Genomic DNA, 17,729 nt, shown 5'->3' with positions numbered 1-17,729 from the left:
TCATCCAACATCCTGACCTTAACAACACTTGTCGCTGAATGCTTTCAAATGCTCACAGAAATGCTCAAAATCTAGTAGAAAGTCTTCCCTGGACAGAAGACAGTTACTCCAACAAAAGCAGGATAAAAAAAATATATATATATCTATATCTATATCTATATATATATATATATATATATATATATATATATATATATATATATATGTCCTTGATTTCGAAAGAGATGACTGGGTATAACCATGCCACAGAGTTTCACTATGTAGTGTTGAGTTTTTAGTTTAAAATGCATCATATTACTGTAGCTAATGAAGACCAGGCTGGGGACAACGACAAACTCTTTACCATACTAATGCACTGCTGGTTTACAACTTTGTTGCAGTTTCTACAGAAGAAGACATTTGTGGGCAGAGAATGGATATAGTGGCATGCAAAAGGTAGGGAACCCCAACCTTTAACATATTTCTTTAAAATTGTAATTATTTTATTTCCATATTTTTCCAAAATAATGCTCTTTTGAGGTCTTTCCACAGATTTCTTTATGATATTTTGATCTGTGGACTGTGGGAGAGCTGGAAACCTATAGCTTGCACACCTTGAGTCTGGGATTAGGCCTATTCCTGGACTCGGTTTCCTTTTACCAGAGAATCTCTATTCAAAATGCAGTGTAGTCCAGTCTAGGCTAAACAATACCAGGGAAGCATATTAAAAGACAATATCAATTAAGGATAAAGCCTTGCCTAGAAGATGGACATCTGTAAAAATCTTATGCACACCACAGTCCAAGGATTTATCAAATTCTAGACCACCCAAATGTTTTCATTGTGACGTCTCTATTTTGTACCCAAGACGGAGCAAATTAAATTAGCCTACTTAATTACGCTACACGCTGTTCAGCCATGCATGTTTAACTGAATTAGTTCTTCCTAGCATTCAACACACAAATTGTCTTACAGCACTTCTAGAAACGAGACACACACTCTGCATATTCTAACACTGTGGTAAACAAGCAAAACAAGCTAAACAAAGAGACTATTCACCTCACCTCATTATACTGATCCACCCCATTAACAAGTCCAATGAACCAGGTTGCCCCACTGCTCTGATAAGTTCAGGACTTCATTCCACCTCGTCCACTCCATGGCAAGCACACACAAACCCTGTATTTGAAACCAAAGAGCTGGTTCCACTCATCCAGACGATGTTTAACCTGGACTACCTATATTTATTCTAGCTGGAAGCCAGTTTGGCCTCAAGTCAGTCTTTCAAAAACAGAAAGTTTGCTTAGCAAGAGAGCGTAGTAAAATAAGAGACCAAATACTGAAGTGTAGGCACACATTTGAAAAGAGGATGCATTTGAGGAAATACTGTAAATATGAGAAATGTAAATATGGCGCATTTCACTCACAGCGATAGTCATGATTTACACAGCCACTCTAGCCAAGCTTTATTACTGTCGGTTTCCGAATAAGCTGCACACACAAGAGCTTTTCTATCCTTCCTATGTTTGAATCCCACTTAACAATACAGGCTTCAAGAAGTAAAGCCAGGTTTAATATCTAGTCTGCGCTCCAGGATTCAATAGAGCTGCTTCCTGTGAAAGGACTAGCACCTCTTCTATCAGCCCGGGGCTCAGTAACTCTCCACCAAAATAGGTCAGTTGTACAGCATGAGAATGAATCACTCTTTGGTGTGTGTGTCTGTGGGCAGTGAGAGTGTGTGTGTGTGTGTGTGTGTCTGTGTGTGGTGTGTGCATGTGCTTCCCTAGTATGCGGAGTGCTGGCAAGGAAATGAACACACTGTTTGTAGTAGCAGTGAGTCATAAGCTAACAGAAGCTGAAGATCAGCCAGTGAGAGCTGCTGCTTTTTTGTGTTCTCTCCTTTCTCCTCAGCAGCTGCTGACCATCCGATTGTCTGGCTTCCAGGAATGACTGAACGATCCCTGCACAGTCATTAGCCCAGAGTCCATTTTCAAACATCCACAGGGTATGAACACAAGTTATGGTGCCGCTGATCAAGTGTATTTGTCCAAATATCCAATGGTTTGCAATCCCATTCTCTTGATCTTTAGTATCAGAGTCCAATCTGACTCTAGTACTTTTGTAAAGAATACAGCAGACTCTGTCTGTGCCTACATGCTACATGACCTTTATCCTGGAGAGATCTGTGAGCAAGCACGCCATCGTACAGGAATTAACGCTCTAACCATTGCTGAAGAGAACACAGAGGAGAGACATGACATGAGGCTCAGAGCTATCAAAGCTGCTATCATACAAATCTAGTCCTGTTTAGCTGGATGTACTGCAGCAAATTTGAGAAAAAAGGCTTTGATAAAGGCCGTTGATGGCCATTTCTAAAATCTGACTTTACAACCGCATGTTGCCTATGCCAAAATATGTGTAGCGTGAAGAAGTATTGCGACATTTGCGATAGTTGTTCCTTAGTATAGTGTGGTGTACTTGCCTAAGCAGGGAATAGAACCTTACTCTCCTATATTACACCCTGCACAAGGCACACCATGATGCTCATTGCTATCTTACACCCACCGCCAACTGTCTATTTTCATGCTTTCCACCTGCGTTGTGTTTAAATAGCAACGGTGCTTGCGAATATATCTACGTCGATGGGCGTGGTGCTCTCGAAATAAGGTGATGCGCATACACCCGCCCCCCCCCCCCCCCCCCCCCGGTTCCACATGTACTCATGATTAATTAAAGAGGCGTACTTTTCCCATCGCTGTCAACAGACCAGCTGCCTGCCTCTCTTGACTCTAAAGTAGTCCCACACTGGCTTAGAAAAAGGGTCAAATCCATTCAAATATGCTTCAATCATTCTTTCAGATCAGATCGGGACATCCCCAGTGTGTGATTTCACTCACTCGGTTCCCTCGGCCTGCCAGTAAGTGAGATCTGTGTATGTGTTTGCGTGACACGGCTAAACTCTCACAGTGGGACACTGAAGCTAATCCAGCAGCCCAGCAGGCTAACTGCCCTCAAATGGCCCACAACAACACACCCCACCCAGACACACGCTGCCACTGCCCATACGCCTGCCAGCCCTCAACCCGCACACACATCCAGGGATTCACACAAGCACTCAGAAACCCTCTTTACAGCTTAGCCTTCAAATACGAGCGGCTTTGTTTCCGTATCTTTGCCTGTTGGGTATTATGCATTTTGAATGTAATTACTGTAATCTGACTTTTTGCCTCAGACTTGTTTACAGTGACGGAAGAAATGTCCTCTTCCCCAGTGATGCACTATATGTCTAAAAGTAGACACCTTCTCATCTATCGTTTGGTCGGAAAACACGGCTGTTAAGGCATTCACCCCACCCCACTGCACCGCACCACAGTGCAGTAACAGCCTCTAATAACTACATGTTGGAGGTTTTTGTGACAGCATTCATACACAAGAGCGTTAGTAATGGGAGGTAGTGATGTTGAATGATTGGTTCTGACATCCCATTCTATTCATCACTGCTTTTTTGGATTACGCAGAACGCAATAGAATGTCTGTCAGCTATGGAGACTCCTTAAAACAGCTCAGTTCACTAATCCGAGGGGTGTCTGGACCTTTCTGCGTTGGAGATTTCCGGCTAATGTAGTTAACAAGCAATGGAAGCAGTGATTAGCACAGTGCCAAAAAAAATGTGTCAGGTTGTTAAGTTCTCAAACAGACTAGCGTATGTGTGTTTAGGTAAGGGATGTGCATTCAGACAAATTCTAATAATCACGAAAGCATAAGATAAATAGATAACTGTTCAACAGCACAGAAGCTGTCAGCAAAAACATCCACCCAATAATGAACTACAAACTGTCCAAATCTACATGGGACCGTGTGAGTTTTAGGCAAAAATATTCAGTATCACAACAACCCAGTAGAGGACTACATTTGAAAACATGGTTAGTCAAAACTGGGACACTGGTAGGTTTTCAAGTCCAGTAAGTAACAGAGGTTTCCTCCACAGAAGAGCTAACAAACCATTAATCAGTACAGTGTTTGTCAAAGAAATCGATTTGGACAGTTTCTAAACCTAAAGCTAAGAACAGCTAAAATAGTTAACATCTGACCAACAACTAGAACAGTTAACATTTAACTAACAACAGATAAATAAGGATTAATGTCCTGTGAGCATCATCAGCAGCTTTTTTTATATAATCATACTATTTTTTATAGATGTTTTGATGTTTAGGTCTAGAATGTGCTGGGTTTTTTTTTATTAATTGAATCCAATCTTCCCTCTACTCTGTACCACTAGCTGCAGCACAAGCCCAAACCATGATTGATCCACCCTTGGCTTAACATTTGAGGGAATTCTTTTAATCAAATTCTGCACCCTCTTTTCTCCAACCATACATTTGTTCATTGCAGCCAAAAAGCTGCAAAGAACTGAATTTTGTGGTGAGGATGCAGAAAAGGCTTTCTTCTGATGAAGCAGTCATGAAGGTCATATTTGTGTAGGTATTGCTGCACAGTAGAACAGTGCAACACCACTCTAGAACCTTTTTTTCCAAACAAAGTTTTCCTGCAATGCGACATCATTTCTTTTGCTTTCTTGATCTTATAGACAGCTAACATTACGATCTGGCTTATTATAGGCTTCCCTTGCTTTGTGGATGACAAGTATTTAAATTCTCACAGTCCGAGGCATTTAACATAGAGCTCTAATGTCTTGGGTTGCCAAACTTTTGCATGCCACTGTACCCATGCATGGTATTTTGGTGGGCTACAGTCAGCATCAGCTAATTCATTATACTTAAACATCAGCATCTTGCTAAAATCCAAACGATCTGACTAGGCCCCAATACACATGGTAAATTTTCTTCTTTTTTTTTTAATGAAAATAAATTGACACAGAAGCAGAACAGTTTTTTGCAATGCTGCCTTTAGAGTAGAGCAAGGGAGACTATTTCGTCATGCAAACTAACATACGTTTCTGTGCTTGTGTGGCAAACACAATCTAATGCCGTTCTGCTGACAAACAATGAATGTTTTAAATAGAAATGTTCAGTCGAATTTCAGATACACAACGATTACTTCTGTAAAAACAGTCTTATCACACGCAGCTCTTTTCTAAAGAAATATGCAAAAACAGGAACTGGTAAAGGCTATAAAGGGATGCTTACACTTATGTTAGTAGGCCTGGTTTACAAAACAATAGCAGTTGTAATGATCTTGATCATAAATATTTGAGGCATTTTTGACAATCTGTAACTGAGTTCACGACACAAGCCAGCATTACATTTAACCACAATTAGCTAGATAGCGCTGCAACTATTAAATACTATAATTTTTTGTATTCTAAAGAATATTACCTTGAATATCTGTATATTCTGTAAGAATAGGGAAAGCTCAGGGCATTGGTCTAATGAATTTAATGACATTAGAAAATAAGCTACAGAATTGTAAGTATTATACTATATCATTACAATAAAGTTCTGTTGTGTAAAGCTATCCAATTCAGGTTAAACTTTATGTTTTGTTTATTCTTTGAAATTAAACTTAATTGTAAGAACAAATGAATGAAAAACATGTCTGACAATTACCTGCACAGTGTACAACGGGAAGGAATCATCTCTTAATACATACCAATCAGTCATACCATTAACACCACCTCCCTAATATTGAGTAGTTTCCCCTTGTGCTGACACAACAGATCTTAACTTTCGAGTCATTGACTCCACAAGACCTCTGAAGACATTTTGTGGTATCTGCATTCAAGACTTTAGCAGCAGATTCTTTAAGTCCTAGAGGTTGTGAGGTGGGGCTTCCACGGATCGCATCAATGAGTGCATCAAGGTGCCAATTACAATGTGGCTGGTTCACTGGTTATAGGTTTCTTGGACCACTTTTCTTAGGTACTGACCACTGCATACTGGGAACACCCCCACAAGCACTGCCTTATGTTTTGACCCAGTTGTCTAAACATCACAATTTGGCCCAAAATGGCTCAGATTCTTATGCTTGTCCATTTATCCTGCTTAATACAGTATATTTAGGTATGTCACAAAGTCATAGTTCAAAACAATGCAGTGCTTTCATGATTCTGCACATTTTTTCAATACTGCAAAAATTAGGAGTGGTTATGTTGATGTTTCTGCAGAACTGCAGATGATTAGTGATTCTGAATGCTACAGAATGTCTTGCCCCTGTTGCCCAGCACTGTAACTTCTAACATATCCAAAGGCTGCTTTGAGTTAAGAGCCAACCAGCAACACATGGAGGCTGACATCACACCCAAAACCCTCAGCAGCTGTTCAGAGGGAGAGGACCATGTGTGTGTATAAAAGAGTTGGGGGAAACTCAACCGGGCTAATTCAGACACTCGCTATGAGATTTCATATTCCCTAAAGTATGAATGAGCTGCCTGTCAGGGAGAACACTGCGTTTTGGTGGTCGTTGTGCATCTCATTAAGCGTGCAAACGTGGGAGGCCGAGTTTTCCAGCAGCGTGCGCGATTCTGGCAGCCAGACAGTTCAGGGTCAGCACGGCCAAGCAAAACCCAGACACCGCTGCTGCCGCATAAGCTGTCTGATGGTGGGGCTGAGGCAGGAGGGGGGGGGGGCAATAGAAAAGAGAGAAAAAGAGAGACATACAACAGGGAATTATCCTATATCAAGCCTCTATGAAAAATTCTGACACTATATAATTGTTGCTTATATAATATGTTAAAGAAAGCAATGCAAAGTAAGTGGGAAAGGCAGAGACAGAGAGAGAAAGAGAGGAGGAGCAAGAGAGAAAGCAAGAAGATTAAGACAAGGGTAAGGACTGTCTGACTGTGTTTTCTGAATTCAAAGCTTTAACGGTAGGCATTCCAGCTGGACAGAGGGGCACTATTAAAAAAAAAAAAAAAAAAAAGTAGTCGCAGTTTCTCCAATGTCTTCCTGCCGCATCATCAGAGGGCGTTTGCTAGTCTTCCTGGGGTGTCCCTTAAACGTGAGGGAGCAAACTAGGGAGTAATACACTGTGAAGACTAAATGATTGTTGAGTATGTTGATTTTCATGTGTCCCAGAATATTGACACCCAAGCAGGGTCTTTGTCTGCTGGGACTGGGCTTTCACATCAGTCTAAAAAGCACAGAAAGACGATGATAAATGAGAGGCTGAGGAAAGTAATTAATTAAAGTACTGAGACGAGAGGCTGTACGGTATAGTGTTTACAGGCAGGTAGATGAGGTCGGGGGGTTCACCAGTTCAAATATTCCACCACAGAGCAGGCACAATTTCTCCAGTGTTGCTCCCGCTGTTTTGCTAGTCTGGCTGAACGTGTCCCTTTAACATGCTGATGAGGTAGCTACCTTGGTAGAAATGAACTGTCTGAGCAGAAATATGCTGTGTTTCAGACGGTAAGCCGTTCAAAAGTCTGCAGGCTTGCTAACTAGCTAAATGAACCAACCAACAACCAACTATACAGCTAGCTAATACAATAAAGTAACTATATCTTGATGCAGTAAAGGAGATCAATTTACATGTGTCCAGAAAAAGATGAGACAATGATGAATGAGACATTATTTAGTATTTAATGGAAGTAATGAGATGAGAGGCTTTTGCATTTGCATGTGCTACAGTGCAGTGCTAACGGGCAGGTAGAGCGATGAGGTCAACGGGAAGTGATCCAGCGGTTTAAAGGGGCCAGGGGAGAGAACGAGAGAGAGAGAGAGAGAGAGAGAGAGAGAGAGAGAGAGAGAGCACAAGCAAAGTGAGTGAGAAAGACGTAATGCGCTCAGATCTCCATCTGTCTGAGTGTCTGGCGCAGCAGGGACCTCCATTCCAAAACGGAGGGATTACATAACCCATGGAAACGAGTCCAAAAAGAGGCCAACAAGTTCGCCAGTGTGCTGGAGTCCCACCTTCTCTGGCAGACTAGAACACAGCTGATAGCTTTCACTTCTCTCAGCTCAGTCTCAAAGCAGAACTGAAGGAGGCCCACGGAAGTGATCTACATTGCAAGGACAACATGCAGCATTTTTTAATCAGACAGTTTATCAAAGACCTGTGTGATTACAGCCATTATAAATTCTTCTTCTGAAACCAATATGCTTTGGAAACTCTTCTTCTAGAACAGATGAGCTTGGTTTGGAAAGTATGGAGTGAAATCCTGCTTAATGTGCCATCCATATATCTCTCTACATCAACATCAAGTGTTACTGCCCCGTCGTAAATCTTCGTAAACTTTGCAGTTTGTTTTTCTTCCCATTCTGGTGAGTTCACTGACTTGCTGCAGTTCATGCAGTATAATGTAGTAGACTGCGATGGACGAACTGGCTTCACCAGTCCTTGCACCATGCAGTGGCAGTCGGCACATGAAACCAAAAAAGAATATGTTAAACGCAACATTTTGTAGCCTAATTGAGACAAATTGGGAAAACCAAAATGTTTGCCTCACCAGTCATGGTTTGGCTTTGATGGGCACTTAACCTATTTCTTGTATGTTTTTGTGGGTTTCTGTACCAAAATAAGCCGGTCAGTTTATTTTGCATGACCATCTTCCCATCCATGCTTGCTGTATAGAATTAAACCTTTTTGGTAAGACTACTGTATGTATTGTGCCATATTCTAAAAACTCCCTATAACTTCAGTTAATGGAGCTAGACTGCATTAGGCTGAAGACAGCAGTACATCCAATTGTAAAATTAAAGGAAGGAGTGTTTCAGCAATGTCTATGTGCTACATCAGACTATTTTTGTTTTTCTTCTTAGCAAAGATTGAAAGATTCCTGTACCATAAAACATAGGCCCTTTATTGAGCTTTCACTCATACATACCATCTCCACTTTAGTCCTAGGAAATGGTAAAAGACCACTTCTGTGCTTCTGTCATTGAAATGATCATAATATTCAGATCATCAGTAGATAAGCAACAGAAAAACACTGACAGCTTCAGGCCTAGGGGCCTACTGACTGGTGTAGCAGGTTAGTCTCTAAGGCTATAAAGCTTTAGTATTAAATGCCATTTATTAGCAACGTAAATGTACTTAGATTGTGGCCTTTTGTGTTTCAGAAGCTCAATATTTTTTCTTCATTGCGCAAATGAACACACGATTAGCCAAGACAAAGATGATAGAGCCCTTTTGAACACATCATGACATACTGATATTCTGAAAATATGATTCTCAATAAAGTTACGCCATGAAAAGTCATATTTTAATATAGTAATAAACCCTGGATGAGCAGAATATTTAAGCAGTGCAAGGCTGGTGCTCTAAAATATCTCCATTTACTTCACTATGCTGCCTTTTTGACTCCTCTACAAGAGCTTTTTACATTTCTCTGTAATGCTAATACAAGTGGGTGTTGTCCCAATTTCTACTTTATAAATGTATATCGTTGCAGTCCTTCATACTGTATGTGTAAATTGTATGATGAATAGGCCAATAGAAATGATAATTGATGTTAGGAAGGTTTTTCCTTTGGCTGTAAAGTTTACATTTTGGAGATATCAAGACAGCAACTGAATGAATCAGCATCAACAGACATGTAAAAAAAGAATTTAAGTGAAAATCAGATATTGTTATCAAGCCAGAATTCCCATATTGCTGCATACCTACTGCTGAATAAGAACAGAACCACCAGCTAGATAAGCAGTTTCGGCCTAAACCTCAGCTCTCGCCGATCGGCCTAAACCTCAAACCGACAACGCACAAGATACTGGCCCGCAGACGCTAGGGCGCTTTACTATAAAGTAAAAACGAATTGTTTTGTTGGACACAGATCTTATCCTAGGTCTGTGAGCTCATTAATTAAAGCATGTGTAGAGCCATCTGGATGTTTCTCTATCTGCCTGTGTGCCCATCTCTGTAGTGAGCACGTGACTATATTGGCCAAGTATGAAATATGTAATTGGGTTCTTATTATGGGACTTACTTACATGCATTTACTGCCACGTTGAGGCTTCGTACAGACCACAGTGCGCACAGACCCCACAAATATATTTAATGGCGTTCCTCATATTCGTTTCCAAAAAGAAAAAAGAAAAAGCAACATGTAAAGAGCCCAGAGTCTTTGAGGAACGAGGTCTGCTCTTAAGGTTTAAAAATGAATAATAATAAAGGTTTCTCAATGAATAATGCATATCTTGCTTGCTGATTATAATATAAAAGCAACTGCTTTAACAGCATAACCATTTCATGTAAGAGAATACAAGGCATTAGAGTGCAGCAACTGGCTTTTGCACAAAGCAAACCAGCAAGGCGTACCGACGCAATATGGCTGTCCCTTCCTTTTGTGGAATATGTTCAGTAAGACGGACATGCAGACGATGGCAATGTGATTGCAGCAAAGTAGAACAAAGGTAACCTTTCTGTTTCAGGTGAATCCAATGACTTTTTAACACATGAAAGGACAATGGACTTCTCTAAACCTCAACTGCTCCTTTCTTTCAAGGTGGATGGAGAGAATGCACTCTAGTACTTCACCAACTCGATGTTATATACTGACAAAATAACATTTACAGGAATAATAACCTACTGAAAGACAAGACAAGACAAGACAAGAGGTGTGACTGTCATTAGACCACAATTCTCATAATGGAACAAAAGAATAGCTGCATGCTGGGGTTAGCTGGTCAGTTAGATATGGCCGAAAGAAAGTGTGTTTGTCTGAATGCTGGGATTCACAGTCTCTAGAATGAGCAGAAACAGAACTGACAAAAGCACTTCTTTAGAGATAACATCTCTATCTCTACTTTGAGCCAACCGTGCTGTTAAATCTGCTGAACATCTGATTCATATTGCTTCATATCAAATGCCAGAATAATGCAACATATATGAACGTTGTTCTGCCCACATGTAATGGTCAGCAGGTTGCATGCATGTGATTATGGTAAACTGATTTTGTTTTTAACAGCCTGCTTGCTTGCTTGCACAATGCAAAAAAGGACTTGACAACAGAGAGAGAGAGAGAGAGAGAGAGAGAGAGAGAGAGACTGGTAATAATGCAGACACTTACCACCAGCTTCTGCCACAAGGTGCCCAGATTTACTAGATATTCCCACTCAGGTGCCACGAAGCTGCTCTTTGGGATAGCCTGCCTGTCGGACTCCTCTGCGGTCAGCACCACGCACACCTCACCTCACCTCACGTCCATGTGCTCAGAGCGCGCGCGGAACCTTCTGCATGCATACGGTCCCGTACGGTGGGCGTGACGTCACGGGCGCGAGGCTGCGCTGTCACGAGGAAAAGAAAGGGGGGATGAGAACAAGTCTTAGCACGTGGAGTTTAGCTTGTCCAAAAATATAATATTTGAATAATAATTGAATAATTGTGCCTGAATTTTTGATGACGCATGCAAATATGCTTTCCGAGTGAAAGACCTTTCGAGAGCGCGAGTGCGAGTGCGCGTGCGCGTGGCTGAAGCACTGATTGTGCCTCGTGCCTGCACTAAAGCAGGCGCTGCTCCGGGAAGGGGGATGACGCTTCTTCGTGTTTTGGGTGTTAGGTAAATGGGTGTAGGTTCGTGCAAATGCTTGTTTTAGCATCGCCATTCATCGCTGTGCATTATTTATTCCTGATGTCTCGAGGTTTAAAAGCTTTGAGCTTGGCTCCGTGCAGTTTTAAAGCAAAGTGAGGAAGACTGTGCATGCTAGCCTCCTGGTTACATGGTGAATGCATATTGGCGATTTGACTGGTTTTGCTCATTTGGAATGCATAGGATACACGATCACAACAGTCCAGCAGTAATAAATGAAGAGGCTGATTCATGCATTACTGTGATGCCCCTACAGTTCCTGATAAACCATTAAAAAAGCTGATTTATTGACTTGGGGCTTTCTGGCTGCCATGCTACTTTCTTGGGAGAGATCGTCATCATCACACTGGTCTCACAATGCACACCCCCTCCTCACGTGTGTGTTTGGGTGCTGGGAGGTGTAGCTGGCTCCTACCTCTGCATACCTGTACTCTCAGTGTCAGGACCCAGCTCAGGAAGGGCTTGATAATTAGCTTGGATCAGATGCAGCCGAGAAGGGAGAAGCTGAAACCTCAGCAGGGTCCCCAGGGATGGAATTGATAACCTTTGGTATAAACAGTGCTGCAGAGGCCTGGGGTTGTGGGTTCAATCCCCGCTCCTGTCACGTCTGCGAGAAGTTTGTGTGTGTATATTCTCTGTGCGTCTGCGTGGGTTTTCTCCTGCCTCCCAAAAAGTACACACAGTAGGCCCATTGGCTATGTTAAATTGCCCCTTGGTGTGAGTGTGTAAACACATCCTTGTGTGTGGTACCCTGCGATAGACAGGCGCCCTGTCCAGGGACTATCCCTGCCTTGCACCCAGTGATTTTGTGTGTAGGCTCCTTGACCCAGCGCGACCCTGAACAGGAAGACACGGATAAGAAGATGGCTAGATGGATGGATGGTATAAACAACAGTTTCTCAGGACCCATAGGACCCCAGACATGGATTAGGCCTAGTCATGGCATTTTTCTTTCAAAGATGCTGTGCAGGACTAGGCTTAATCCTTGTCCAGGAATCCGGCTCTCAGCGTCCCTACTTGAACCTACCTGGATTTAGCTATTCATGATTACCAGAGGGTTGAAACCCACCTATGTTTCTCATGAATTTTATAAATGCATGAGATTAAATTCTGTATATATGACATGACATTAGGTGATACCATAAATATGTTAATCCAAATTGGATGGGAAGAAGGGTGGAAGTTTTTACAAGGTGGTGGCATCCTCCTGCACCCACCCCCTCCAAAAGACACTAATTATAACTGCTCTTGTGCTCTTTGCTCATATGTAATTAGATGCAACATGGTAAGAGATCAATAGTCAAGATGCTAGCTTGGTAGCGCTCTTACCTTTTCAGTAAATGTATGACATGCATCAATAATTAGATATTGTAGAACACTACATGTCCAGATATTTGTGGACACCCCTTGTAATGAATGAATACAGATATTTTAAGCTGCATTCATGTCTGACACAGATGTGCACATGCACACACAACTTTTAGTCACTACTAGTCCCTGTAGAGGAGTACTGCCAATAGAATAGGACTGGAGCAGAACAACATACACCTATTGGAACCATGCCTAATGTCAGGCATGGGCTAGAGACATATAAAGGCCCCAAGCATTGAGCAGTGGAGCAGTGGAACGATGTTCTCTGGAACAATGGTGCTCCATTCAATACTTTTGGAATGGCTTGAGGAGTTGAGGTGGGGTGGTGATCATCTAACAACCTGACCTCACTAATGCTCTTGTCGCTGAATGCAACAATTTACACCAGTGCTCCAAAATCTAGTAGAAAGCTTTCCTTGGACAGTAGAGACAGTTACACAGACAGAAGCATGGTAAACTGCTTTTCAATACCCTTGATTTCAGGAGAAACCGTGTATGAGCAGGTGTCCCAATACTTTTGCCCATATAGAGTAGATGGGTGTGAATAGTCTGCTTTAATAGAAACTGAAAGAAGTGAAGCGATTGTAGGTTTTTGCTTTAAAGAAAAATGATGGACTGTTGCAACACCTACGTAGTAAGAATTTGGTCCACTTTGAAATTTTGCTCTTCATTTACCCATGACTACCTATCATATATCCAGCTTGATTATAGTAAGAAAAGGTTCTTGTACCACCCCTTTTTGGTGCTTTATATCTATAGAAACATTCAAATGGTTCTTTGAGTGGTCATGCGTCTACATTCTTAAAAAATATAGGTGCTTCAAAAATGTCATTTGTAAAAGATGCTGTGGAGGAACCATGTAAGTTTGAAGAACCTTTAAATGAATCAAGAACCTTTCAAGCTTTAAGCCATTTGAATGATTTTTCACACTCGCACATCTCTATTACAAATATGAACCCGAAAGAGGTTACTCAGTGGCCCAGATCTTCAAATCTAGACCTTGAATCCATGTTCCAGTCCTGAATTTTGTTCTCACTAAGAGTTAATGTGATTGGTCACTAGTGTTACACCTACCAGGACTAGATTTGAAGACCTTTTCTCTAAGGTATCACTTAAAGAACGTTTTGAAGCTCCTTTATGTTTAAGAGTGTCTTCAGAACCACTGCCTTTATTAAAGAACCTAAAGAACTTATGAGTGAATAAGAAAATACAGAGACGGACGGTTTTCAGAAAGAAATGCATTTATGATTCAGAATTGTTGGAACATACCATACAGTGGAACAAAATAGCGTCTGAAGAACACTCAGACAATACAGATCCAAAAATACATTTCTTAGGAAATATGAATCCATTATATACAAAAAAACCATACAAATTATTTTGTTTGGGCCATAAGCACCCTGTGTTTTCTTATTTTATTAAGAAAAATAAATGACTTAAATACAAATTATTCTATTTCACCACCTCTTTAACTTTAAATGGTGGCAGTTTTGAACATGGACAAAACAAAACAAAATTGCATTGTGCATGCAAAATCACAAATATGCCAGCAACAGTCTTTAACTTGCATAAAAAGCAGAAAAAAGGGGTTTCTAAAAAGTCTGTTTTCTTAACAAGTCTTTTCGTTCACACAGGCTCATAGCTGGCTCCTCCGTAGCTGCTGTAGCCTGTGTTTTAACAGTTCACTCTTTCTCCTCAGCTGCTCTTTGAGGGACAGCAGCCTCTGTTCGTCCGACTGCATGCTGCGGATGCACTCTGTGGCTTTCTTCAGGATAACCACCTTGGCCGCCTTCTCGTTGTTGGCCACCTCAGGGATCTCATCCCGCAGAGCGAAAAAGCTCAGCTTAAGTTCATTCCTGCGCTGACGCTCCAGCACGTTGTGAGTCCTCCGTTTGTCGTTGTCCTCAGAATCCGATGTCCGGGGGCTTGTACACTTCCTCTGCTTGCCGTGTCTGCCGCTGCTGGCTGCCTCTAATCGCGCACGCTTGACCGCCGGCTGTTCATGCCGCGTTGAGGGGTGCGCGGCGTAGTTGTGTTGGTGCGTGGAGACGTGACACCGTTTCAGCACCAGTGGACTTAGCTGCCTGGACTCGCACGCCTCGGCCTCACTCCGTCTCTGTCGCTTCTCCACAGTGACCACATCAATCTCCTCATCTTCTTCCTCCTCCTCCTCTTCTTCGTCTTCTTCCTCCTCTTCTTCTTCTTCTTCTTCTTCATCTTCTGCAAATAAGAGCAAAAACATTAAGGTCACATGTCAAATATCAACCTAATCATTGCACATTCCCACAGTCCAGAGCTGTGGGAAAATATTGGAATGTAGCAAGTGGAATTCTACACATGGAGAGAGTGAGGGAGGCAGGGAGTGAGAGGGGGAAAAAAAAATCTCTGCATTCCAGTCCCCACCCACTTTCCTCGTCAGCTGATATTTGAACACTGCAGCGTTTAAAGCTTCCCTTATGGCTCAGCCTTGTCTAGCTGTTCTAGCAAGGCAGAGGAGTGTGTAGAAAGGGGCGGAAGCTTACGCAATCAACACACACCCGGATCATCCATTGAAAAAAACACCAAGGCCATGGTGCAGTCAAATAGCCACTCACACTTTCTGAACTACGACAGCATCACACCTTCCCCCAACACAGAGAATGAACATGCAAGACCTTCTCAGGTCTGCCCACTGGCTCTCGGAGATCATCTCTCTACCCACCACAGTTCCATCTTGCCTTGTTAAAACTACAACTGCGAATTAAGACACATTCCTGAGGACCTACTTTCTGAACTCAGTTAACAGGCGGGGACATATTGGACTGAGCGTGCATGCTGCCTCCTAATGTCGTCATAAAGCCTTAATTGAACAATTATGACGCATTATCGATCAATGCGCTGACCCCGGGACTATTTGTTCGCTCGGAAGGGTATCGATCGAATCGGTGGGCGAATGTCTGGGATGTCAAAACTGAATGAATGACAGAGGGGTTGGGAGAACACTTCAGTCAAAGTACAGCCTTGCTAATGACCTAATGGACGTACCTGAATCGCTGCTGCTGCCGCTACTGCTGCTGTTCGGCGGGGTGTCCGGCGTGCCTTCGGGCGCCCTGGGTGACTCCGTGAGCGGGTACGGGAAGACCACGGAAGGGTCGATGCACTCCGACGCCGTCGTGCCGAAGTCCTGGAGGTAGGCGGCGGTGCTCAGGCGAGTCGATCCGCTGCGCTCCAGCGCAGAGTCCCGGCGGACTGCGCGCAGCGACGCTAGGCGCTCGGAGACCGCCCTCTCCAGCTTGGCAGCGGCCGAGAAGCCGCTCCACATGCAGTCGTGCAGGACGATCTCCTGCGCCTGGGACGAGTCCGCGTTGCAGATGAAGCTCTGGCTCAACGCGTCGTCCCCCAGCAGCTCTGTGACCATCTCCAGCTGGTCGGCGGTGGACGGCCGCCGGCTGGGCGAAAGCGGGGGCGTGGGCAGCAGCTCGAACTTCTTCCAGATATCCTCGCTGGGAGCCGGCGGCTGCCGCTGCTGCTGGTAGAAGTCATCGTCGTCGTCGTCACAGTAGAAGTATGGCTGGAACGAGTCGTAGTCGTAGTCGTAGTTCTTACACGCCAAGCTCGCGCTCATCGGCATGATGGCTCTGAGGGAGGGACGGAGGGGTAGGAAAAAAATGAAAACCTTGAGCTAGACAGACAGCACCGGTCAGTACTACTACAGCATCCTCCTCCTCATCCTCCTCCTCATCATGCACCAAAACTACAACGTGCACGAGGGGAATATGGACGAATGCATCAGTGCAATCTAATGTGCAGAACTGTTGCATGCACCAAAATATCAAAACAGCATCCAGACAAATACTACTCACATGCAAATGCACTTTGCAGGCTTCTGACACGATCATGTAGATAGCAAAGCTGCACGTATGCATGCATACTAATGTTTAGACCCCCAAAACTGCTCAAAATCCCATTGACAGAAGCAAATCGAACGCCAGCAACAGTCGACTGACCCAATGTTTGCTCTAATTGCATGAAAACTAGTTTTTTTCTACGAAAATACAGGACTTATCACTCTCCCAGCACAACACACAACACTTAAGGTCCAATAATCTTCAGCCTGACTCACCATGTATCATCCAAAACACTCTCAGAATAGATCAGCGGCGCGATAACACCACGACACGATGCGAGCACGAGTAAAATCCAATAGGTTCCCTGTGGTCCGGTGGTCCCTGACACAATGCACGATAAAGTTACAGCCTGGTCCAAACAGTGGAGTAGTAAACAGCGAGTACAGCAGCCGCGCTCTATGCTTCCCTCCTGCAGTCAGTAAGCGGACTGACGGGCGCTTGTCATGGCACAGAGAATTAAGTCCGGCGCTGAGTTGCACTACGCCGTGTGTATATCCATCCGCCCACTTTCCCGCCAAATGGAGACGATCTCGTTAAAGGTTGTGATCTGAACTTGCTGCCCGCTATTTTCGGACGAAATACGTAAAAGCAGAGTACTAATGTAGTCGTAGTTGCGTTTTCACCTCGATTTATTGTGAGTTTGATCGGAGAGGGTGCCGGCGTCGGCACTATTTCGCGCGGAAGAATTTCCGTGACGAACAAAACTGAATGAGTGGCTGAGTGGGTGGGAGACGCAGGTCACACAGCTATGGAGTCCACGGTGGAAAGGCACTTTCTGTGTTTGTGGTATTTCCACACCACAACATTATACGTCATGTATCGAGCAGGAGGCAAATAATATAGATCGAATATAGATAGAATAGTTCTATACATGGAGGCGTTGGCTGTCCGGGGGCTATCTGGAGCCATGCAGCGTTAAGATTAGCAGGATAGCGAAATGTGGGTCTGTGTGTTGTGAGCTGTGCTGAACGTCAACATATAGCTAGGAAGGGACGAGACGGCTCAGA

At 43.3% G+C, this 17,729-nt stretch overlaps 1 protein-coding gene and 1 long non-coding RNA gene across 2 annotated transcripts in view; both read right to left on the bottom strand.

The window, feature by feature from the left end:
- Window positions 1-11,121, bottom strand: part of LOC140536573 (uncharacterized) — a 44,910-nt gene extending 33,789 nt beyond the window's left edge. The window contains exon 1 of the long non-coding RNA XR_011977620.1: window positions 10,946-11,121. This is a non-coding gene — a long non-coding RNA (uncharacterized lncRNA). The remainder of the gene's footprint in view (window positions 1-10,945) is intronic.
- Window positions 11,122-14,058: 2,937 nt separating this feature from the next.
- myca (MYC proto-oncogene, bHLH transcription factor a) lies at window positions 14,059-17,142 on the bottom strand. Its single transcript, XM_072658447.1, has 3 exons — window positions 16,938-17,142; window positions 15,860-16,452; window positions 14,059-15,055 (listed from the first exon to the last, which is right to left on the bottom strand). Exons 2-3 carry the CDS (start codon window positions 16,443-16,445, stop codon window positions 14,472-14,474), a joined length of 1,170 nt encoding a protein of 389 aa, XP_072514548.1. The 5' UTR covers window positions 16,446-16,452; window positions 16,938-17,142; the 3' UTR covers window positions 14,059-14,471.
- Window positions 17,143-17,729: the final 587 nt, after the last annotated feature.

This window comes from Salminus brasiliensis, chromosome 1, assembly GCF_030463535.1.
Source record: "Salminus brasiliensis chromosome 1, fSalBra1.hap2, whole genome shotgun sequence".
NCBI classification, from domain to species: domain Eukaryota; kingdom Metazoa; phylum Chordata; class Actinopteri; order Characiformes; family Bryconidae; genus Salminus; species Salminus brasiliensis.
Note: the sequence above shows the minus strand (reverse complement) of the source record. Positions and strands in the feature narration are given on the sequence as shown.